The sequence below is a fragment of the Leptodactylus fuscus genome, chromosome 5 (assembly GCF_031893055.1).
Source record: "Leptodactylus fuscus isolate aLepFus1 chromosome 5, aLepFus1.hap2, whole genome shotgun sequence".
NCBI classification, from domain to species: Eukaryota; Metazoa; Chordata; class Amphibia; order Anura; family Leptodactylidae; genus Leptodactylus; species Leptodactylus fuscus.
In genome coordinates, this window is record NC_134269.1 from 159,621,229 (window position 1) to 159,646,243 (window position 25,015).

The 25,015-nt window shown below is 39.5% G+C and overlaps 1 protein-coding gene across 14 annotated transcripts in view; it reads right to left on the reverse strand.

Moving 5' to 3' along the window:
* Nucleotides 1-309: 309 nt before the first annotated feature.
* MYBPC1 (myosin binding protein C1) overlaps nucleotides 310-25,015 on the reverse strand; it is an 82,113-nt gene continuing 57,407 nt past the window's right edge. For 9 of the 14 annotated variants that reach the window (XM_075274609.1, XM_075274608.1, XM_075274605.1 and 6 more), the window contains 9 exons: nucleotides 23,582-23,953; nucleotides 17,071-17,238; nucleotides 16,746-16,834; nucleotides 15,305-15,500; nucleotides 14,593-14,732; nucleotides 11,088-11,247; nucleotides 10,505-10,641; nucleotides 9,351-9,537; nucleotides 310-853 (listed from right to left, as the gene is read on the reverse strand). In XM_075274609.1, coding sequence (XP_075130710.1) covers nucleotides 753-853; nucleotides 9,351-9,537; nucleotides 10,505-10,641; nucleotides 11,088-11,247; nucleotides 14,593-14,732; nucleotides 15,305-15,500; nucleotides 16,746-16,834; nucleotides 17,071-17,238; nucleotides 23,582-23,953 — 1,550 coding nt within the window. In that variant the 3' untranslated portion in view covers nucleotides 310-752. Of the gene's footprint in view, nucleotides 854-6,105; nucleotides 6,146-7,070; nucleotides 7,115-9,350; nucleotides 9,538-10,504; nucleotides 10,642-11,087; nucleotides 11,248-14,592; nucleotides 14,733-15,304; nucleotides 15,501-16,745; nucleotides 16,835-17,070; nucleotides 17,239-23,581; nucleotides 23,954-25,015 lie in introns of all 14 variants that reach the window. The other 5 variants (XM_075274612.1, XM_075274611.1, XM_075274610.1 and 2 more) reach the window with 3 other exon arrangements.

Genomic DNA, 25,015 nt, shown 5'->3' on the forward strand with positions numbered 1-25,015 from the left:
GTGGAAACTGAGGCACAGGGAGAGGTAAGCATAAGTTATTTTTTATTTTAGGTAATTCTGGTTCTGCTACAACCACGCCTGGATGAATTCCATATTTTTCACTTTTTCAAGTATGATATTTCAGTATTCGTTTTTCATTCCATACATTTTGGTAAATTTAATAACAACTTTGGAACTTGAATGAAATATCCTGTAGAAAGCCGTTCATATTGGTCATATAATAGCACTAGAATTGACAATAATGCTGTTCTTGAAATCATTTCTGCATTAAAAATAAGACATAGATCAAACATGGAAAAATGTTCTTTCTTTATTATACATTGATTGAATTACTCAATATGTTTTCCAGCTTTTCACCAGCACTATCACTTTAACAAGCAGTCACCAGCGTACCTAATATTGAATTACATATTGCAGTTATTTTGCCTTTTCACAGAAAGAAAGCAGTGGACTAACCTTGTAATCTATCAGTATTCTGTAAGCAGTTCAGTTCATTGCCAACAAGTCAAGTACTGCTTCAAGTAAGGATACCAATAATCCATACTGAACCTTGAAGTATAAAAGCCCCAAACCAAACTTTAAAGTCATCCATCCCTCCCTAGACCAACCCATGCAATAACCGTATTTGTATCTAACAAAGAAAGACAGCAGACAGAAATTGGCTACACTTCTAAAGATGCGGCTTCAGGGTCAAACGTTCACACTGATGTCCAGATCATTGCAGGGGAAAGCAGCAGACTGTCTGGACTCGCTCATGCCCTCCTCTGCTTACTTGCATCCAGTTCTCGCATATAAGAGTCGATGACAGACAGAGGCACGCCTTGCATGAAAAGGCGGAAAAATGTCACTCCACCTGTAAACCAGAGTATACAAAGTTTAGCATTCTAATAATGACATTATGTTCTCATGCTATTGGGAGTGCTGTATAGAATACTGTAATATTGCTCGATATACCTGCTTCCATCCAATAAAGAAAAGCCTTTTTAACCCAGTGCAAGTCTTTGTAGTGTTGTGACCTTCTTGGACAATATTTGGATTTTAGACTGGCAATCAGCATGGGCATGCTGGGACTTAAAGGGGTTGTCCGGCTCCAATTTTAATTTCCTTACTGATGGCTTATACACAGAATAGGTCATCAGTATGTGATATGTGAAAAGCCCAGTGCTAGTGTGATCCTAGCCTTATAAGAACAAATGTCCAAGCCTGAACTAAAGACCTTTCTTGGTGCACAAAGGTAACTTTCATGTATGCATTCACCTATGTATGTATTAACCTATTATCATTGTCTACTGGTAGCAACATGTATTCCAAAATATTATACAGTTCTGCTGTATAAATCGTTACCTGTATTACTATTTATTGTGCTGCTTTCCAGGACAGGGGGAAGATGTAAAGGTCTTTCTTTTGTCATCAAACCCAGTAAAGTTTTTTCATATTAATACATTTGTGCGTTTCCCTCGCACCTTTATGTGAGCTATAGTGTGGTACAATCCAAGCATAAATACAAGGAGTTCTATGATTTTTGTGTAAGATCTACAGTTGTCAAAAATCCTTGTTATCTATTTCTTGTTATATATATTCCCCCAGAATTCAGCGACAACCAGTATAGATAATGTTATAGCTCTTGAAAATATTTTTACTTATTTTTTGCATAACAAACCTGACTAGTTATGCATCTCCATATAGTGTATGCATCTCCAATGGCAACATGATAGCTTGTAGAGAAGAGTGAACCTTTCAAGATTCGATTTGTGTTTGGATTCACTGGTTAGGATCAAAAGATTGTATTCTGTCTGAGCCAGTTTGATATGAATCAGAAGTGCAAATTCCCTTTAAATGTCTTGTTTGTTGTCAATCTGAACTGCTTTGCACATATCCTGCCAGCCAGAGGATCAGTAATAGGTCCAAAACATTGCATCTTTTCTAAAATACCTAGGCTAAGGCCCCATGTAGTGAAACGCAGCAAATAGAAATAAGTGGTGGAAATGCATTGCATTTTATTTATGCGGCGTACATATACCGACAGAGAACCGAAATTCCTAATCTTTCTGCGTTTGGACAACCAGAAAAATGCAGCAGAAAATCAATTATAAGACAGATGACTACCAATTGGACTATTGTTTAGTGTAGCTAGAGTTTAGATTCATTATCCCTGGGAGTTTTTGTATATGATAAAAATCAATTAAAAAACATGCCAACTTTTAATGAACAAACATGTCATATACAGCAAAAAATCAAAAAAACAGAAGAACATCCTACTAAACTTCCTGCTTCTGCATTTGAACAACCACACAAATGCAGCAAAAATTCAATTACAAGACAGATAAATACCAATTGTACTAGTGTTAGTGTAGCTAAAGTAAAGTTTCACTGTCCCTGGGAGTATTCTATTTTGTATGTAACTCACTGATAACGGTACCTGCTCTAATGGTGCTCATGTTGCATACTGGATTGGAATTGGATGCCCAGATTTTGTGATTGTTTGATGCAGCAGTTACTGCACACATCCCTGACTACACAAACAGTCTGTGCAATGCATTGTAAGCTCTTCTAACAGTATTGTGATGAGAAAGACTCTATCAAACCTAATTCTGTGCTAATCCCCAGAACTTCCATACTGTATTATCTGCGCATTTTTTCCTATCTTTAACATTCTCACTGATTGGCTGTTTTGTCATGAGGGTTGCTTGAAAGGCATGACACCAAGATCACAGTTCTACCTTAAATGGGTTGTCCGAGATAAAGCGATCTTCCTAATCTAAATTACCAATATCCCTGTCCCCGCTTACCTTCTAAACTACTAACTGTACCAAAAAGCTATATTTACCTAGATCGCCAGGGTGGTAATGTGACCGTTTTTTTCCAATTCACCATTTCCGGAAGATCACAAATACTAACCCACTCCCCTCCCCACCCCATCATACTTACCTGTATTCTGGGCACGGAACGCCTCTTCTGACCGGCTGGAACCTCATCTTCTTGATGTCTGCCGGTCGCCCACACCTCACAATAGAGCCAGAGAGTTGGCTAACGGGAACTATTGTGCAGGCATGGGCGACCAAAACAAGTCCCGTACCCAGAAGGTCTTATCCCAAAGACAGGTAAGTATGATAAGGTGGAGGTAGAGAGCTTGAGTTAATTAGAAAGAGCTTATTGGGTGGGCTAGCTAAGGAAACAGGTATGGGGTGTGATTGAGAAAGGGAGGGGTGGAGGGAGTGAGGGAGTCAGCACTGAATGAAGCACAAGGCATCATGGTAGTTGTAGGAAAAACAGGAAGCTATCCATGTAAACAAATGCAGAAGATGCCAGGAGCTCCCAGAGAAACCCAGAAATCACTCTAAGCACTGCTAAAGGGATTTGGTTGAAATTATTAACCTATTAACAGCACTAACCAACCTTTTTGAAAAATGATTTTTGCCAGGAAAACCCCTTTAAAGGGGCTCTATCACTGGGAAAAGTAATTTTTAGCTAATCACATCCTTGCATAGCCTTTAGAAATGCTACTTCACACCTACCTTTAGTATGTAAATTGCCTCAGTGGTTTCTGAATAAGTCCATTTTTATTAACATGCTAATGAGCTTCCAGCCAGTACAGGAAGTTCCCAGCAGCCTCCTCTCTCCTATTATCTCCTAAGTGTGTGTGCAAACAGGAAGCTGCGTCATCATCATCATCATCATCAGTCTCCCATAGGAAACAACAGGGAGAGGTGTGCACAATGTATCGTGCACCAGTCTAATTAGCATATGAATAAAAATGGACTTATTCAGAAACCACTGAGGCAATCTACATACTAAAGGTAGGTGTGGAATAGACTTTCTAAAGGCTATGCAAGGATGTCATTAGTTAAAAATGACTTTTCCTAGTGATAGAGCCCCTTTAACATCTCACCTTTGGAATCACTTTTAAAACACTGTTGGAATTGACATGTTTATATGCAGCTGCAGCTGTTCCCAATCCCTTCTGTGTTTTCAACTGGTGATATCTCTAGAAATAACATAGAACTGCAATAACTGAAATCTTGCTGAGAATCTCATCTTTGGAGCAACATCAGAAGATGTTGGAAGTTACGCCGACTGATGGCAGAATTTTAATCTGATGCTGCCCATTAACTATAGACATCCAGGGTGGGTGACATTTATCTCTTGGATATATTTAAAAAGAAAACAATCTAAAAATACAATAAAAATAATGTCCTATGCATCAATAAAAAAATAGTCTCAAAGGTGCAAAAATCCTAAAATGTGTCAGGTTCTGACCAGAGAAAATGGCTTGGTGCAAAAGTGATTGAGAAACAAAATCTAAGCTTGTTACTTTATTGGCTAAAGCTTATATAAAGATTGTAGCCTGAGTGACACATACCTTATGGCCAAATACACACTTATATTCATGAATGGTGGGATGGGTGAGTTCATTTACTGTGACTTAAGGTCCCACATAGTGAATTGCAGCTAAAAAAACACTGTGGGAAAAAAGCACAACGAATACATCCTGTGTTTTTCATTTTACAGTGCTGTGTTTTTACAGTGCTTTTTTTCTTCCCATATTCAAAATACAGGGGAATATTGTAATTCTGCAGTTTAGAGTAACATCCTGTGTTTTTTGAATGTCTGGCTTTTCCATGGATGAGATTAACCAGAATTTCATTCACTCTGCAGGTATTGTAAAAACACAGCATTTTTTTCTGCTCCGTTTCTGCAACGTGGGGTTTAGCCTTAAGTCTTGAGAGAACTGACCAAATACTCAGCTTTGAGGGCCATCTACTACCAAAGACTCTCTGCCCACATCCCAGACTTCATATCCGCAGACGAGAAGAGGAAACTCTACTCTACCCCCAACTCTCCCTCCCCCCCACTCTACTAGCTTTAGCAATGCCAAATATCCACTCGGACATGCCAATAAAGCTTGTTTGATTTGAGAGGGAGAGAATAATAAAGAAATTATCCCCATGCAAGCTAATATGCCTGACACTGGTAACCACCGGACAGTTGCTTTCTATACCTTCCATTACAGCATTAGGAGTCTGGAGCATAAACAGCTAAGCTATTGTACATGGCTACTGTACTTTATCTATGCCCACAGACAATATGCTATATATATCAGCCAGACCTGACGATTTTGGAAAGAAAAGCTGACTATCTAATATGTATGGGGTGTTCAATTATATTAGGAATATTGTAGTCCGGCACATGTAGTTTGGCTTCTTGCATTTACTGTGTAACTTCAGTGTTTTCATTGGATTCCTAGTAATTCATACATGTACAATAAATGTACTTAACCCTCAAAGTGAGTGTATCTGCCGAGTCCATAAAATGAAATATTGTATCTGTAGATGAGTCAATGTATTACATGTAGGTGAATTGTTGTTCCATTGCATATAACATCACATGGAGATTAATCTACTATAATATCATGTGGATGAAACAGCTATTACATACATTACATTTTACATGTAGATGTATCAGCTGTCGTGCACATGATCTGTAGATTAATCTGCTACTGTAGATATGACATTTTGCTCATGTTCATATCCCTGGTATAGTAGCTGAAATCTCATCATCTACATATGTAAATGAAGATGTACAATCGAAGATGGAGAATTTTAGTTAACGGATAAAAAAATGAATTATTAAAGCAGATGACGTGTCAATAGTCTTCTTGGTCTTGTCCGTAGCAATCAAACCTGTAGTATGGCCATGCTGTGGAGCAGCAATACTAGGACAGGAGAAGTCTGGGATTTTGCATTAGAATAAAACATATTTTGGAATAATAATGATTGTTTTATTTCTGTTAGATTACAAACACCTTATAAAACATTACCATATTTTACTGTCATACCCAGACATTGTGGAGGGAAAATATGGAAAGCCAAGTTGTCAAATAAGTCTACGTGGTTTACAGACTATATAACCTTGTGGGTGAGAAAACCAGGGTAAAGTAATAGTATTAGTAAAACTATGGATCATATCTTTTTTAACAATGAAGCAACAACAATAACAGTGTGTTAGCTTGTGACATAAACTACTGTTAGATATGAAGGGCACAGGCAGCGATGTTCTGCATGGAAAGACATAAGCTTCATATGACATGACCATATGAAAGCTTACCTTAGGTGACAATACACATTCAATAATCCTTATTGTGCAACTAAGGGAGAGAGAAAGAGAAGTAATGAACATTTAGAAGCTGAGAAAAAAACATAGTGATTACTGAATGGATCAGTCTGTGATGTCATGAGAGCTTAGTAAGTGTGGTCAAGGCATATGAAAAATGGAACCTAACAATAGTTCAGAAATGAATTAATAAATTGTCATATTAATGCACACAGATTGATCAAAAAAAATGTGAGTTGAATATAGTATATATAACATACACACATCACACCTAATATATACATATATAAATATATACATATATTATGCAAATAATATATATGTATATTTAAAATATATAGATATATTCCAACTTTTTTGAAATTAGGGTTCATTTACAAAGATTGCTTTTAGTTGCCAAACCGAGTTTGACAACCAAAGATTTGCTGCCACTGAATCTACCGCAGTAGTTGGTCAAAGTTATTAAAAATGGCTAAATGCGATGTTTGTCAGTGGACCCTACTTTCCAAAGCTCTGTTAATGTTTATTATAATATATACTGATCAGTAGTTAAAATGTGACATTATGGGCTCATGTAACAAAAGCGGCGCTGTCCATAGTAGTCAAGCAGAATTCAGATTGAGGGTTCAGTTTAGACTGTTTGGCTGCTATGGGCAGTGCCGCCTCTGAACCAGTCTTGATACATGAGCTCCATTCTGTATAATTTTGAATATGGCATTTTTGACATGAATTCATTCTAAGCAATACATTTTGCACTTATATTTGCCATTAAGAATCATACCAAGTGTTATTTGTATTGTTCATGGTAAAATAATATATGGGCGTGTTTTACCATGAAACAGGATTTGCAATCTGGCCTCAGATTACAAATACCACTTTTACATGCAAGGTATGGCTTAACGTGAGCAGAGATTATTTCATTGTGAGGTATCACTGAATGGAATATTTGTGTGGTAAACCTGTTTTTGTTTCCACAAGCCGAATGGTTCTCCGCCTATTGACCCTGTAGAATTAGAACATTTCAAATGATATACATGGCATTGTCTCAGTAGTTTTTGACTGACACTTCTTTTTCTTGGTTTTAATTTCCTGCATGGAATCTGGAGCACTCCATTTTCCTCTTACAAGGGAGCTTTTACTAATGCCTTGGGCAGGGACTTAGGGCTCGTTCACATCTGCGTCGGTAATTCATTCGGGGGAGTCTGCATGGGGACCCCACCCAAACGGACTACTGAATGCACTGGAAAATGGTGTGAAGTCTAAGCACACATACCCCATAGACTGTAATGGGGTCCGTGTTCTTTCCGCATGGTCTCCGCACGAGTCATGTGGACAAGAAAGTAGATTGTGAGCTACTTTTCTGTCCGCATGTTCCGTGCGGAGACCGTGCGGAAAGCACACGGACCCCATTATAGTCTATGGGGTCCATGTGCTTTCACTGCACACCGCTTGCCAATGCGTTTGGTAGTCCGTTCAGGGGGGTCTCCATGCAGACTCCCCTGAACGGATTACCGACACAGATGTTTGTTGATCTACTACATGTCTTCATGAGGTGGTTGATCTTCTAAAACAGGGATTGTTGTTTCTTATTTTTAAGTTTTATCCAATACTCTCATAATTTTTCATTATTTATTGAGTGTTGTCTGTAGACTAGCACAGATTGTTGTGTTATTATGTCTATTAGAAACATAGAAACCTTACGACATATAGTAAATAGGTGTATGGGATCTGCCAGTACTATAATAAATTTGTCATATGTGTAATACATGCTATAAAGGATCTGAAGTGTATACAGAACCATATATATTTTAAGCAGTAGCAGGTCCCTCGACTTATCAAAGTTATATTGTAGTATCTTCTACATAAAGGGCTGCTCAATGTTCTTTGCACAATGGAACTCCAAGCAAGCAGGATTTTGTAGGTAAGAGTTCAATATTTACTAGAAAATTCCTTGGCAATAGGATTAAGATGATTGGATTATGACGATTAGGCCATGATTCCTACTAGTCAGATGAACTGTAAATCAACCTTAAATAACAAGTCCAGCTACTACATCCATACACACATTAAGAATACATTCCTAGTCTTACCTGGTAAATAAAGACTGCCATAATTTTCTACACGTCACTTAACTGTATATCCTTAAAAGATTCTTATAGGACCTTGTTCAGTTTATATCATATAAGGAGTAAAATCTACTTTGCTTTTTGTATTTTTATGATTTTTTTTTTTTAATTAGTAGAAAAAAATGTGTGTGTTATAAAATTTGATACATCTACAGGAAAAAAGTAAAACTCACCCACTACATACATCACATGTAGTATATATTAAATCTGTAGGGACAATTGGGAGTTCACAGTTTACTGTTATGCTATTCTATGAGAAAGCGTTGTCTACTTTATTATGGCAAACCTATGTAGATGTGACCAACAGGTCTGAATGGGACAGGACTAATGGCTTGTTATGGCATACTATAGAACGATGTTCTGATAAAGTCCAGGGGAAAACTTTTCTAGTGGGTTGAACATATAACTGGTAGTTCAACCCATGTAGGTCTTCATAAGCCACAAGGCCTTGTTCCTGGTTAACATTTCTCTTTAAGGCTAAGGTCACACGTTGCGAAAACACAGCTTTTTCTTGATGCAGATTTTGCTGCGTTTTTGGAACCAAAGCCAAGAATGACTACAAAAGGAATGGTAAATATATAAAAAGTTCTTATACTTCTACCTTCTGCTCAATTCAGTCTTGGCTTTGGCTCCAAAAACACAGCAAAATCTGCAACAAAAAAAGCTGCGTTTCCGCAACGTGGGGCCTTAGCCTAAGTGTGTTTTATTGTCTAATAAGGGCAAACCTTATTAACCTTGTTACCATGCAAGTGAAAAGTTCAGTGATTTATTACACTTTTTCAGGATGAGGGTGACTCAAAAGCTAGACTACATGTGGGAAATATTTCACATGATGTGTCTTTTCCTTTTTAGCCATTTGCCAGTTGAATTAAGAATATTCTTCATTTAAAAGCATGATCAAGGAATAACATGTAAAAATGACTTTATAAATATCCTACAGAATCTAAAATACAACAATTTTGTATGTATATATGCCTACAATATGTAGATAACTGTGTGAGATATAGAATACAGCACAACAGAATATGCTGGTGCTAAATAACTTGAATGTGACTGTAGATACTGTAGGTGATGTTGAATAATGTGGATACATGTACTTATAAGACATCTTACCTTTCACTTCAAGTTTGCAGTCAACCTCAGCCTCACCAAGATCATTGACTGCCCTGCAGGTGTATGTCCCACCATCATATGGGCTTGGTTTACGTATCTCCAGTGTACATACACTTTGGTTACTAAACATCCTATATCTGGGATCATTCGTTATAACAACTTTATTCTTCATCCAGGTAATTTTAGGCTGTAAGAAATAGAAGAGATGACTTGAAAGGTTAGATGTTTCATTTGCATATCTTGACATAAGCTGCAATGCTTTCTTAGGGTGCATTCACTCGGAGGAACATGGAGCTGAATTTGGTGTGGAATCCGTGTCAGATTCAGCGCTGAAAAAAAGCCTCTCATTGACTTGGTCAGGCATGTCAACACTGCATAGGAACTGGAACCTCTGCAGTGGCTACCCAGGAGGGGGGTGGCGGCGGCGAAGCATCATTGCTTCAGCACCTAAACAAAAAACTGGCCCCAATGACTGTGCACTGTGCCAGAGATGGTGGGGCTTAGGACGGGTGAATATGCTTTCTTACATTATATCAACCCCGTCTCTGCTCTTTTATAAATTTTGACTTGGGGCCAGAATTTCTCTCTAAAGAAATGTATGTTATTAACAAAAAAAACACAAAACATTTTTGGCATAGATTGTACGGTATGATGATAATATATGTGTCAGAAATATTTACTATTTCCAGTAAGAAAAAACAAGTGCTGCATCATAAATCTGACGAGAAACCTGTTGTTCTGGATTCGCTGTAATGCGTCAGTAATGCATGGCATACCTATAAAGGATCTTCTTTCTCTAGTTACATAAAGGAAGAACTCTGTGGTGTGGATTGGGTCATAATAGAAGTTTTTAGTATCAATCTGGAAGGATTGTTCTTAAAAGCAGTTTGTATCTATTTTCATGCATTTTGCATTCCTTGAAGCATAGTCAGTGGCTATAAGATATATCCCCATCGATAGGGTAAGGAAAGTGTGACTGACCACTAGATGTTGGTTCCCCAGTAATCATGAGAATGGGGATCCTTGAATGGAGTGGTGGTCATGCATGCACACCACCACTCCATTTATATAATAAATAGTCCACTTATGCATATGTAAATATACTGTATAAAACAACAACTAAAATCATCTACGATAGTTCATTTGTAACTTACCTTTGGGTTTCCACGTACACTACAGTTCAACGTAGCATTGTATCCAGCAATGGCTACTGTATTGACTAAGGGGTGAGTGAACTGTGGTGCTTCTGTAAAGTCAAAATCTGTGTACTCGGGGCGCTTATAAGGTTTACCTTGTAGAGAAAGTAGAATATGTTAATGAATGTCAACATTCCTTTTTAAATAAATCCACACTTGAAGAAATAATGTTTAAGACTAATATAGGCTTCATGATATCTGATTAAACACATGTTGCTGATCTAAACTCATGGTCACCTTTTTTCTTTTTTTTAAGGGAACTCATTGCATATACCGTATTTTCCAGACTATAAGGCGCACATAAAATCCTACGATTTCCTCAGAAATCGAAAGTGCGCCTTATAGTCCGGTGCGCCTTATATATGAACCTAGACAGGACTATAAGGCGCTCATGGGTAATGCGCCTTGTAGTCCAGTGCGCCTTATAGTCCGCAAAATACGGTAAATATTTAACAACATAAAAAGTTAATATCTATTACAAACAATGAATTCTGCTTCAGTTGTAGAGGAAAAATACAATGAAAATAACCAAATCTCTGACCTTCTTTATCAATAAGGGCACTGTTTGGTGTCCTTGTCGCAGTCTCACTGAGGCCACACATATTTTCGGAGAATACTCGGAAGTAATATTCGTTTCCTATGACAAGCTCAGAAATGGTTGCACTCGTTCTGTGGTAGTGCTCCAGAACTGTAAACCATTCCTGAAAATAGACAATAACATGGTGAAGAATAAATACCAGTCATTAAGGAAGACAGGATCATAGTTATGTAAAGTTTGAGTAATATGTCTATACACAGAAAATTCAGATAGCTCCAATATATAAAATGTAAAGATTGAGAGTCCTCAGTGGTTGATACTTTTTTTTAATGGCTAACAAAAATTATGGCAGATTGCAAGCTTTCGAGACTACTAGGTCTCTTCATCAGGCATGGTGTAACACAATTTCTGAAGGCATGCATATTTATACAGGAATAGAGTGCCTGCTCCTGACTCCTACAGAGTGGAATAGGAGGAAGAACGTATGACATCATCAAGAGCTCCTACACCGGAAACCAGTGCAGTGTGAAGGTGAATGGGAAAAGGACAGCATACTTCCAACAGGCCCGAGGGGTCAGACAAGGCTGTAGCCTGAGCCCAACACTCTTCAACATCTATATCAATGAACTCACTACAGCCCTGGAGGCCTCACCAACCCCAGGCCTCACCCTGAACAATTGAGAGGTGAAGTTCCTGCTATACGCTGACGACCTCCTACTCCTGTCTCCCACCGAGAAAGACCACCAAGAAAGCCTGTCAGTGCTGGAAAATTCAGCACCACATGGGCTCTACCCATCAACCACAAAAAGACCAAAGTCATAGTATTTCAGAAGAAGGGCCACAATAAAGCCTCCACCCCACAATTCACACTGAACAGCTCCACACTGGAGAAAACCAACAGCTACACCTACCTGGGGCTGGAGCTCAGCCAATCAGGAAGCTTCAAAGCAGCAATAGAAACCCTGAAAGCAAAAGCCTGCAGAACCTTTTACGCCATCAGAAGACAACTGTACCACCTCAAACCACCGGTGAGGGTCTGGGTGAAGATATTTGACGCAGTCATCGCTCCGATCCTTCTCTATGGCAGCGAGGTTTGGGGCCCAGCGACCTACCCAGACCAGTCAAAGTGGGATTCCAGCCCAGTCCTGGCTCTTACCACCACCAAGCCTGGCTGAGCCACAGAGCCCCGAGAAAAACTAATACCCCCCAACCAAGCATCAGCCATTTGTCAAGCCAAAACCCCCAACATGCCCTGAACAAGGCTCAAATAAAAGGAGTCATTGAGAGAGACAGAGAGCGGTACATCGAGGAATGGAGAAGTGCCATAAATAACTCCAAGAAACTCACTGTGTATCAATCACTGCAAAGGGGCTACACCATGGCCACCTACCTGGAGAGAATATGCCACCCCAAACACAGACAGATCCTGAGCCGGTACAGACTGAGTGCCCACAACCTAGAGATGGAGACAGGGCGACACAAGCAAACGTACAAGCCACGGGAGAACAGACTGTGCCAGCACTGTGACCAGGGGGCCCTAGAACACGAGACCCTTTCCTGCTACACTGCACCAAATACTCAGCTGTGAGGGCCGTCTCCTACCAAAGACTCTCTGCCCACATCCCAGACTTCATATCTGCAGATGATAAGAGGAAACTCTACATCCTAGTGGGCGAAGAAGAGGCCACTGTGGAGATCGCTGCCCAATAAGTGTCCAGCTGTCACCAAACCAGAGGAAGATGAGACTCCACGGACTGTTATACCCCAAACCAGAATAGGTGAGTCTTCAGGGCCTTCTTGAAACCTGTGATTGTGGGGGTCAGTCTTATGTGTCTTGGTAAGGAGTTCCAGAGTATGGGGGATGCATGGGAGAAATCTTGGAGACGGTTGTGTGAGGAGCGGATGAGGGCAGAGCGGAGTAAGAGGTCATCTGAGGTTACGTGTAGGCAGGTAGCGGGAGATTAGGTTGGAGATATATGGAGGGGACAGGTTGTGGATGGCTTTGTATGTTAATGTTAGTAGCTTGAACTCAATTCTCTGGGCTATGGGTAGCCAGTGAAGGGACGGGCAGAGGGGAGCAGCCGATGAAGATCGGGGGGTGAGGTGAATTAAACGAGCAGCGCAGTTTAAGGTGGACTGGAGGGGCGCGAGGGTGTTTGCTGGGAGTCCATGGAGAAGGGTGTTGCAGTAGTCTAAGTGGGAGATTATGAGGGCCTGGACGAGCATCTTAGTGGTTTCAGGGGTGAGGAAGGAGCGGATTTGATGGATGTTCTTGAGTTGGAGGCGGCAGGAAGTGTTGAGGGTTTGAACGTGTGATTTGAAGGATAGGTCAGAGTCCAGGGTTACCTCAAGGCATCGGGCCTGTGGGACATGGGTAACTGTGGTTCCATTAACTTTGATAGATGGGTCAGGTGGAGGGGCCATACAGGGTGGGGTGAAGATGATGAACTCCATTTCTCCATGTTGAGTTTGAGAAAGTGGGAGGAGAGGAAGGAGGCTACAGCTGCTAAACAATCTGGAACTCCGGTCAGCAGGGAGGTAATATCTGGTCCAGAGATGTATATTTGGGTTTCATCGGCATAGCAATGGTATTGAAAACCATGAGATTCTATGAGTTGGCCCAGGACAAGTGTGTAGATGGAGAACAGGAGGGGTCCTAAGACGGAGCCTTGGGGGACACCTACAGAGAGAGGGCGAGGTGAGGAGGTGGTGTGCGAGTGGGAGAAGCTGAATGTGCGGTCGGTGAGGTATGAGGAGATCCAGGAAAGGGCCAGGTCTGAGATAACAAGGGATGAGAGAATTTCTAACAGGAGGGAGTGGTCAACTGTGTCAAAGGCAGAGGAGACGTCGAGGAGGAGGAGGACAGAGTAATGGCGCTTGGCTTTGGCGGTTAGAAGGTCATTAGTGACTTTTGTTAGGGCAGTTTCAGTGCAGTGACGGGGTCTGAAGCCTGACTGTAGCCTGTCAAAGAGCAGGTTGGACGAGAGATAGGAGGAGGGTTCTGAGTGGATGTGTTGTTCAAGTAGTTTTGAGGCGTACGGGAGCAGTGAGATGGGACGATAGTTGGCTGGAGAGGACGGGTCGAGGGATGGTTTCTTAAGTATAGGTGTGACTGTGGCGTGTTTGAAGGCAGAGGGAAGGATCCATTGGCTAGAGATAGGTTGAAGAGATGGGTTAGGGCCGGAGTAATGACTTCAGTGAGTTTGGGGATGAGATGTGACTATATTGGGTCAAGTGTGCAGAAGGTGAGGTGGGATTTGGAGATTAGGGAGGAGAGTTTTTCATCAGTGATGGTGGAGAAACAGATCAAGGATCATGAGCAGTGAGCAGTTGGATAGAGGGGTTCCTGGGGGAGTAGGGTGAGACTGTCTCTGATGGTGTCGATTTTAGTTTTGAAGTAAGAGGCAAAGTCGTCAGCTGAGATAAGTGATGTTGAAGTGTTATTTTCAGTATGATTTAGAACTATGTAATACTAGTATTACAGTAAATATATCTCAAAATAACCAACCATTGTTTTCTTATCAGCCTTCTGAACGGTGTATCCAGTGATAGCAGCATTGCCATTGTCCGTTGGTGGCTTCCATTCCAATGCAACATTCTCTCCCCAGACATCTTCAATGACTACAGATTCTGGAGGCCCAGGTCGGTCTGGATAAATCATCAAAGTTTTATTGATTATGAATGGTAACCCAACAGTTTTGGCATCACTTTAAATCCATCAAGAATTAAAAAAATATATATTGACTTAAATGCAAGTCAAATATTTTTTCTTTGTTATTTGTCACTTTTAGCATAGCCATGTGGGAGGTAATAAAGTATTCGCACTACCATATTGTGGCTACCTACAGAGTTGTATGGAGCCATAATACAGCACCACTTTAAGTCTATTGGGCTCTACTGTACCTCTGTTTGCTGCTGATTTTCAATATAGAGACATAATAAGTTTTTTTCATGCAGAACCCTCAAGATACAAGATCATGCAATGCTCCATAGGATGCCATATTACGGAGGTGTTTGCAGCACTGCCTACAATAGCTCTGCAATACTGAGCTGTTCACATGCACCATAACTGGCTTTGTAGCTTCAAGGACAATGTGCACGAGGTCTTAAATCTATAATTATGTTGTAAGAGCCATGGCCATACAAAGAATTGGAAAAAATGTTGTAAATAAACATGATGTAATATATAACCTAACTGTAAGAATTAGAATAAAACTTACCCACAATTTGAATGTAAATTGCCGCCTTATCTTGGAGATTTTCAACTTTCACTTTCAAGTCATATTTTCCAGAATGACTTCTCTCGGCTTTCCGAATGAAGAGGATGGTATCACACTCACTGTTTCGAATACTTATTTGTGTCTTGTCCACATGTGATCCATTTTTTTTCCATGAAACCTTAGGTCTGGGTTTGCCCTAGTAATGAATTTATAAATACCACATATTACCCCCAGTCTTCTACGGGGCAGTCAGTGATCTAGCATTAGAGTGAGGTACACAGCCATCTTTAAAATGTAACTACAGTTATAAATAATGTTTCATAAATAAATAGATCTGATTAGGGCAGGTTTACATCTGCATCCATGTGTGCTCTAGCCAATCCAGCTGGGATTCCGTCTTCTGACATGCAGGACTTTGTGTCCGGTTAAAAAAAAAAAAAAAAAACGGTTTCGCCGCAGACAGGCACAAAATGCTCACGGGTGCTTACTTTTCAAACCCATTCACTTGAATGGGTTTCAAAACTGAATGTCCAGTTTCTCGGGGTAGAAGAACCCGCACGGATGCCTGCTCTTACTAATATAATATACAGTATCTTATATTTTCTTCTCGACTTTTCAGTTAGAGTTACTTTCTCTATATTATTCTAATAAAGGGGGAGATAAAAAAAATCATCAAATAATTGCTGCTTCTTCACTCTCCTATTCTGAACTCTCTTTAACACTGCTAGGTTGTAGATAAGAGCCTTCTAATGCATGAAATTAGTCAATAAATCAATTAACCAGCCCAAGAAGAGAATCCTACACCACCCCTCCCTTCACCTTAGAGCTCTTTATATGAGGCTGAATACAGGGACAAATATAAAGTAAATAATAAACCAGACTGAAGATAAGGAGCAGGAGACAGCTTAAAAAGAGGTGAAGGAAATAGATATCCTTAGAAAGATGTACTACAAAGTTTTTTTTATAGCCAAATACACTATTCATTTATGAAAAGTTGTTTATAACTGGATGTACTCTTTTACAACATACAATACTTACCCTTTGCTTTTGAGGGCCCATGGAGATATGAATACATTTATTTATAACACTTCAAACAGAAGGGAATGCAAACAAAGGGCATATTGTGAATGTATTGGCCTTGCTTATATGTTTAGACCAGATCTAGGTGAAGTATAGCATTGAACTTTATTGCTACCAGCAGTTACTTTTAATTGACGGTTTAGCATATTGGTCATTATTATAGAGCATTTACTTCTGGTGAGAAAGACACGTAATAACAATAGTATAATATACAGACGCTTTATGTTGCCCTCTCTTTTTAATCTTTTTTTCTATTTAGTTTCTTTTTAGATATAACAATTTTTTCCCCCAAAAGTATTAACAGGAAAAGTGGATTGTCGACACAACTCCTGAATGGCTAGCCTATCAAGCAGAAATTTACCTGGAAGGGTATTACAAGGTTTACAGCTTCTCCTACTTTTCGGATGTAGGTTTGCTTTAGGTGCCGTGGAAGGCGAATCTTTGGAGGCACTAGATATAAAGGATGAGTACAGAAAGTTATACATATAAAAAGACATTCCTCTACAAGAGTGGAGAGAAAAATGCTGTTCAGAGAGTCCATATTTAACAAATACTGATTAGAGTCTAGAAAACTTGTCTGTGCAATAAGGTCTTGTTTAATTACCAAATGTAAAATGACATCTACCAACAAATTCCATTAAATCAGTCATTATCTATAAAATTACAGCATTAAATCTGGTCATTACCTATAACTTCCTTTACTAGGATTGGGTTTGGGTGTAATCTATGTTCACTTTGGCCGGCAGCATTTACAGCTTTCACTCTAACAAAGATCTTCGATCCAGTAGGGAGCCCCGTAATGGTAAATCTTGTTTTGTCAGTGAGTTCTGGATTGGCAACGATCCACTCTTCAGCTATTGAAAAGTTGTATAACAACGGTAAGGTCATAAATCCAGGCAAATCCCAAACATAATCTCTGACTACAAATCTCAATTTCATGAATAATTTCTGTCTTTTCAGTTTTTTTGTACTCATAATCATATTATAAACAGTGCATAAACAAGATATATTTGCAGCTGTTGATACATGATTCATGGAAATGAGAAAAGCTTGTGCTTTCTTTTATTATGGTGTACGAGTAGTTCTTTTAGTGAAAAAGATAGGATTGGGTCCAGCCCTGGTAGGAAGCCATTCTCAAAGCCAAAACTTTTCTCATCTCTGAGGACCAGATTAAATCCCATCCTTGTCACTAAATGTGCAATTCCTGCACGGACCGGTGATACAGCCTTGTTCATGACCTGTAAAAATTAAAATAAAACACAAATGACCATAGGTATCAAAACTAGAAAATACTCATAGCAAACATTCAGATCAAATAACAAATAAAATACAAAGGGGAAATGATACCTGGACTCTCATGGTTAGAGGTAACTGGCCTGCTTCACATCTGTGTTCGGTATTCCATTCAGGGAGTCCACTTGGGACCCCCCCCCCAAATGGAATAGCGTATGTATTTAAAAGCAGTGAAAGCACATGAACCCCATAGACTATAATGGGGTCCGTGTGTTTTCAACGTGGTGTCCGCACGAATCATGTTGAGGCAAAAGTACTTCAAGCAGCACTTTTCTCTATGCATGTTTTGTGCGGACTCAGAGTGGAAAATACATAGCCCCCATTATAGCTTTGGGTCCATGTGCTTTTATGCTCACCACTTTTTAATACGTTCAGTATTTCATTCGGGGGGTCCCTAAGTGGACTCCCTGAACAGAATACCGAATGCAGATGTGAACCAGGCCTAGCTGTTTGGGGAGTTCAAAATTCTTATTTTAGGGTGCGTTCACACTGAGTAACGTGCCGCGTGATGTGGCACGTATACGCCATGTGAGATTTTGAGTGCCGTATACGCTCCCATTGATTTCAATGGGAGCTGGGATTGTATACGCCGCGTTATTTTGCGGCCGTGATTTTGCGGCCATGATTTAACGAAATCAATGGGAGTGTATACAGCGCTCAAAATCTCACACGGCATATACGTGCCACATCACACGGCACGTTACTCCATGTGAACACACCCTTACAGTGCATATATTAATACACAAGTTGGGTAACTTTGTAAATATACTGCATTACTTATTCATGTACTGATCCTAAGCTACATTCTGCATTATAGTCTAGAGTTGTATTTAAAAAATATTACTAGTTTCTATGAGAAACAGTCAACAACCTTATTGTCAGACACTTGAAAGAATTATCCATCTATCTAGAAAAGAACAAATGTTCTCCAACCAAAATTGTGGACCATTATCACCAATGTGAATCCGATCACTGTGTATAAACTGAAAAAAGTAAACAAGCAAGTAATAATTATTGGTGATGTTCATGGATCCCCAAAGATGGCATATGTAGAATATATGATATTAGAGAATTGAAGTTGTATCGTTTATTCTGGTGGCTGTACAATGCATTAGTGATATGTAGTGGGGTCTTCATCAGACTGGGTGGAATTCATCATTCAACTTAAGCCCCGATCCGCACGTCTCTCACCAAATTTTGCAAATGTGGGTTTTGTGAGGCAGAGATCAGGGTGGGCTGAGACAGGAACGCCTCGGTCCAGCTATTTATTAAAGTTCATGCCAATTTCCTGGTTTGAGTTACAAGAGAATTTGCCACCAGTTCCTACCTAGTGTCCACTTCCATCCTAGTGTCAGTACTTATGACAGAATTACGAAGAGGTCATTTTATTAAGACTGAAGTACTATAGTCCAGTCTTGATAAATTTTCCCCATTATATTAAAGTATGTTAATGCTATTGTTATTTTTTTAAATGAAATAATGTCATTTTCAAACCATGTTGTAGTATAGAAGAGGTAGATGTGATACTGAGGTTCAGGTAGCTGAGTGTCCGCAGTGGTCCCCTCTTCCACTTACAAAGAGACCAGGATTATGAAGGGTGCATGGTAGGTTAGGGGAGTCTGTTTCAGACTTTGGACTGTGGTCCAGAAGTTACAGCTCTGTGTACACCACCTCTAATGTATGACATAGTACAATTATTGGTTTATTGCAGAATTATAGAATTGCAGCAAGCAGCAGTTGGTCAGAGAGTCACCGGCAGTGCCTTTAATAAGACATCACATCTCAAGACAACAGTCCGTAGATAGAATATACTACGTACAGATGAAAGTATATGTATATATTTCTGTATGATGGACATTATCGGCTTGATCTGATCATCTAAATATAACTAGACCACTATGGTCTTCTGTTCCTTTGTCTTTGCCAAATAAGTCTGAAAAGAACACTAAAGAGATGTCATCTGTCAGATATTTCCCTTCTAATGGTCTTCTTCCGAGGTTCCATGATTCCATACTTTTCTCATTAGCTTCAAGGCCATCAGAATAGCTACCGAATTATGGCTGTAAATGAACTGGAGTGACGAGAGGAGTCACAGGACAGGACAATTGGCACCACGATGATACAATTGTAAGTGATAGCACAATGCATCAAGTTCTGGTCTTCTAGAGTTATATCTTCTGTAATGTTTTCTGGTATCTTGTAGCTTGAGAATCATCTTCATGTTGTATCATCCAACACTTAGGAATAAATTACTTAAATATATTGCAGATAGGAGACACGGGAGCAAGCAAAAGCATATGACAGCTTAAAGCGATGACGGAAATGAATGGTATTGCACAGGCTGTTATATGAAATGGTGGAGCAGCTTTATAGTAGAATTTAGCTGTCTTGAAGAAATGCTTATACTGGCTACTTAGCGACATCTTCTGTTTTATATATCACATTCTATAAGCATTAATTTGGCTCTATATGGTGAATATTGCCCAATATGACCAGATTTGGTAGTGATAAACTGAGGTATTTGTTTAATTTGTTGTATGTAATATATTGTATATATACTATAAACTCTCTAACCTAAGATTGGCATTTTCATGTTTATTTATACGTACATTATGGGTAATATTGCCTATGTTTGGGGTATTGTTTGTCTCATGCCTTTTATTATATATTTATTCTACTTTCAGTGTTGTAATCTAATTTAATAAAGATGTACTGATAATTTTATTGATTTATGTGTTTTGTGTTTCTGTGGGGGGGTAGCTGAGTCTTCTGAGGAGTCGCAAGACAAATTCTTTGTGATTGGGTCCATTTATCCTTATTTAGCAATTATTGACAAAGGTTGGGTGCAAAACGCGTTGAGAGGCAGCTTACTGGTAAATTTGGTTGGACAGTCAATGGGGGAATTTGTGCCAAAAAAAGGCAACTTCCCCCATTTGCTCAGGACTTTGCCAGAAGAGGCACAAGACCTCATGCTTGACAAACTTTATTTGTGTCAGAAAACTGGTGCGTAACTGAATTCTCCCCTAGTCCCTAGAGGCACAAGTCTTCTCATATTTTTGACACATCTCACTCCGATGTGACTGATTCTTAAGACTAGCATACTCTACCCAAGACTTAATACATTGAACCTATTCTGTCTATAGTTTTGTTTACATCCTCCTTGGTGGCTTTGACATATATTCCATCAAAAACCCAGGCCAAAGTAGCACAGCCTGTCAATGATAGACACTATAATGAAAGCCACCAGCATTGTTGTTCAAGCAGTTTTTCAGGCAACATTGATGTTTATGTGACATTTTCATTGCTGCCATAATTTTCATTGTACTCCTCTTATGAGGTAGGAGGACAATGAAGATAAACAATGTGGTTGTGAACAGAGACTAAAAATGCTTGATGGTCTTTCTTCATTATGATGCTAAATAAAATCTGTTCCCATGTTTTCCATGGTCAATACTATCTGGTAGACTAAGGCTGTATTCACACTGAGTAACGCTGGCGTTTTTTGTGCTTATTTTTGCACATAGCGGCGCGTTAATGCCACGTAGCGCTGTGTTAACGCCATGTGTACGCAGCGTTAACGCCGTGCTATTTTGCGGTGGCGTTGCCCAGCGTTAACGCGGCGCTATGTGCAAAAATAAGCACAAAAAACGCCAGCGTTACTCAGTGTGAATACAGCCTAATAGCTACAAATTACATATATTTGACTCAATATTTCACTAAATCAGAATCTCAGAATACCTGCATTCAGGAAAGACTATGTATCATTAATCATTATTGTAGTGTAGAAGCAGAATGATGATGTTAACACATTGCACACAATATCTTTTAGGAAATACAGACAGTTGATATAACCATACAGATAGAAAAGGCAATATAGCAGGAATGGGAATAACCAGTGAATAATAATAATAATTTATTTTTGACAATTTTGGTAGAGTAAGATTTTGTTGCCATGAAAGGTGTTGCATCACTGGGTATTAACATTCGTGTTTAGAATGTTTATTATGTATTAGTGCTATAGATTGCACAGGAAGAGAAAGACTATTAACATTAAAGGGGTTGTCCAGCCTAAAATTTTACCTCTCTCCAGGGCCCCACGTCTTCCCGTGCGGTCCTGTCCTGCAACTCTATAGTTGTCTTCTGACAGAAGTACCAGCCGCAGGTGACAGCTGAGGCCAATCAGCGGATTCAAGAGGGAACAGGGGATGTCACTACTTGTGATGTCCCCGGATTCCCTTCCTGAGGCCGCTGTTTGGCCTCAGCAGTCATGTGACAGGAAGGGAAAAGGGATGTCATAGTAGGCAAGAAATTCATAAGCAAGAAGGCAGCTGACCGGATCTGACTGGAGCATCAAGGACAGCTGAGTATGTTTTTTTTTTTTCACCCCCCATCGGTCTAATTAGAAGATATTGTTTAGCCTGGACAACCTCTTTAAGTCTGTATCTGGTGAGTCAGTGACTTAAAGCATATACCTTTACATAGAAGACCTGTCACCTCTCCTGACATATCTGTTTTTAGTAAATACTTGCATTCTCCATGAAATAACAATTCTGGAGCAGCTTTTATTATTTGTGTTATAGTAATATATGAATACATTGACAACTGTGTGTTATTAGGTGGGATGTGCCAATACATACTCTCACAGTATCAGTCTGTGTAGAGGCATAGTCATTTCACAAGGGGATCGGTATATCACAGGACTAGCACTACACAGAATATACTCCAGTAGTGTTATTTTTATTGAGAATACAAGTATTTCCTAGGACACACGTCAGGAGTGATGGCAGTTCATCTATAAGCACAATTATGCAACATATATATATATATAGATATAATCTAGATAAAATATTGAGTAACTTTGCAAATACATTGTATTATTTGTACTTACACTGACCTTAAATTACAGCCTGTATTATATCCCAGAGCTCCATTCACACTTTTATTGGTTGTCATTAGAAACAGTTGATAAGTTTGTTGTCAGACACATCCATAGCTGAACTGCATAGTTAGTTTTTCTATATTAGATTATTATTATTATTTATTTATTTTTTTAATGTAGATTGTGAGTCCCATATAGAGCTCACAATGTACATTATTTTCCCTATCAGTATGTCTTTGGAGTAGGGGAGGAAATCCACACAAACACGGGGAGAACATACAAACTCCTTGCAGTACTGCAAGGCTACAGTGCTAACCACTGAGCCACCGTGTTGCCCACTTTCTATATTAGATTATTGTACAGTGCCTGGTACTGTTATATACAGTAAGTATACTCTCCAAAATGCATATAATCGGCACTAGCCTGCAAAAAATGCCACAGGACTTCAGCTCCGGAGTCTGCAGATTGTGAATGTGACTCTTAGCTATAATATAAGTTGTAGTCTAAGATCAGTACAAGATAACCAGTCATTACTCAACTCTTTATATAGATCAGCTCTATATGTAAGTGGTGAACTTTTCTTCAAAGGTTAACATATGCTTTAAATGGATATAAAGTTTTTGAGGTCATGTATTCAAAGGCTTTGAGCCCCTTGTCTAAAGTCAAACTGCCCGGTATCAATCCCTTGTATATAAAACACTCTGCATTACTATATTCCACCAATATACACTTTTCTGTGCAATACCAGGTAGTTTACCTTTAGCCAAAGGGAGAGACTGGGTGGATTGGCATGACATTTAGTAATAGAACTAAAGGATTGCATGAAAACAGTGAATACTAGAAGTGCACAGCAGATAATGTAAAGCATATCTCTTATACATGAATGGAAAACACAATCTGAATTCTCCATTCTGCATTAGAGATATGCACTTGCATGACCAGTTACATGTACATATAGAATAAAAGAATGAGGTGAAGCACATGTATGCAACAGAACAAGAAGTTTTTCGGAATATGAGTGTTACCTTCATCGGGCTCCTCTTGAAAGTCCTCAGAAAAGATCTGTTTGTTTTGTAATATAACTTCTACCTTCTTCTCTATGGGCGTCAGGTCAATCAAGTTGGCTTTTTGTCCTTTGCTTTCTAGAATTTTCTGAGTCTTGTTGTGATCCATTTTTTTCTTTGTCCTCTTTTTAAGGTTATTCCAAGCTTTTTTAATGTCCTCAATTGACCTGTTTTTGCCCCCCACAGCATTCAGCTGCTTTTGGATTTCCGCCCAGATTTTATCCTTATCTGCTGGGCTTGTTTGGGTTCCAAACAGTTGGGACCCTAGTTTGGAAATGTTATCCACTAAAGAGTTCAGCTCCTCATCAGTAAATTGCGGCTTTTCGGCAGTTCCTGGTAAAGATGGTGCAACCTCAGACTTTATTGATATGCATATTCTCCAGGCTATAAAAATCTGACTTTAAGCAGCATGATGCACATTAAACAATGGGGGGAATTTACTATGACTCGTGTGTCACTGGTCTTACTTCAAACCATGCTGGAGTAAAATGTGACAAATGTATTAATAGGAACAGGCCAGTTAATGTCTGCCTGCCCATGCCCCAGTTCCCAACATAAATTATAGTAAATCTGTTGGGCCACAGAGGCCCTTCCCCTGCTAGACCCCAGCCACTAAAAACAAAAAGTGTCAAGAGTGGCATGAAAGCATAAAAATAAAAACTATGTGCTAGCAAAAGTCACATAATAAATTCCCCCAATACCTTTTCTCTCTGTGATACCTAAAAAAATATTTAAAGAGCATGTGTCACCATTTTGTTTCCTATTAAATTCTGTTGTTTTGCTGAATTTTTTCTTCATTTTATGGGATTTCACAATTTTTATTTAGTCTATAGACTGGATCTTATTCATTTTAAGGTCAACTACCGCAATGGACAGTTAAAATATTTCCTATGCTGACTCCCAAGTGGTTGGTGTCAGAGCTACTGAGTTGCCCTTGGTTCACATCTGTGTTGGTAATCCGTTCGAGGAGTCCGAATGGGGACCCCCCCGAATGGATTACTGAACGCATTTGCAAGCGGTGTACAGTAAAAGCACATGGAACCCATAGAGTATAATGGGGTCCATGTGCTTGCCACAAGATCTCTGCATGAGTCATGCGGACAGAAAAGTAGATTGTGAAGTCCTTTCCTGTCCGCATGTTTCCTTCGGAGATCTGGCGGCAAGCACACAGACCCCATTATAGTCTATGGAGATCCGTGAGCTTTCAGTGCACACCGCTTGCCATCTACGTTTGGTATTCCGTTCAAGGGTTCCCCACGCGGACTTCCCTGAATGGATTACCAACTCAGATGTGAATGAGGCCTTACTGTGTGCTACCACCTTGTCATAGCCAGACATCAGCTGCAGACTAGCAAAAGACAACAACGGATTTTCAAAATGTAGTCTTTCAGGGAA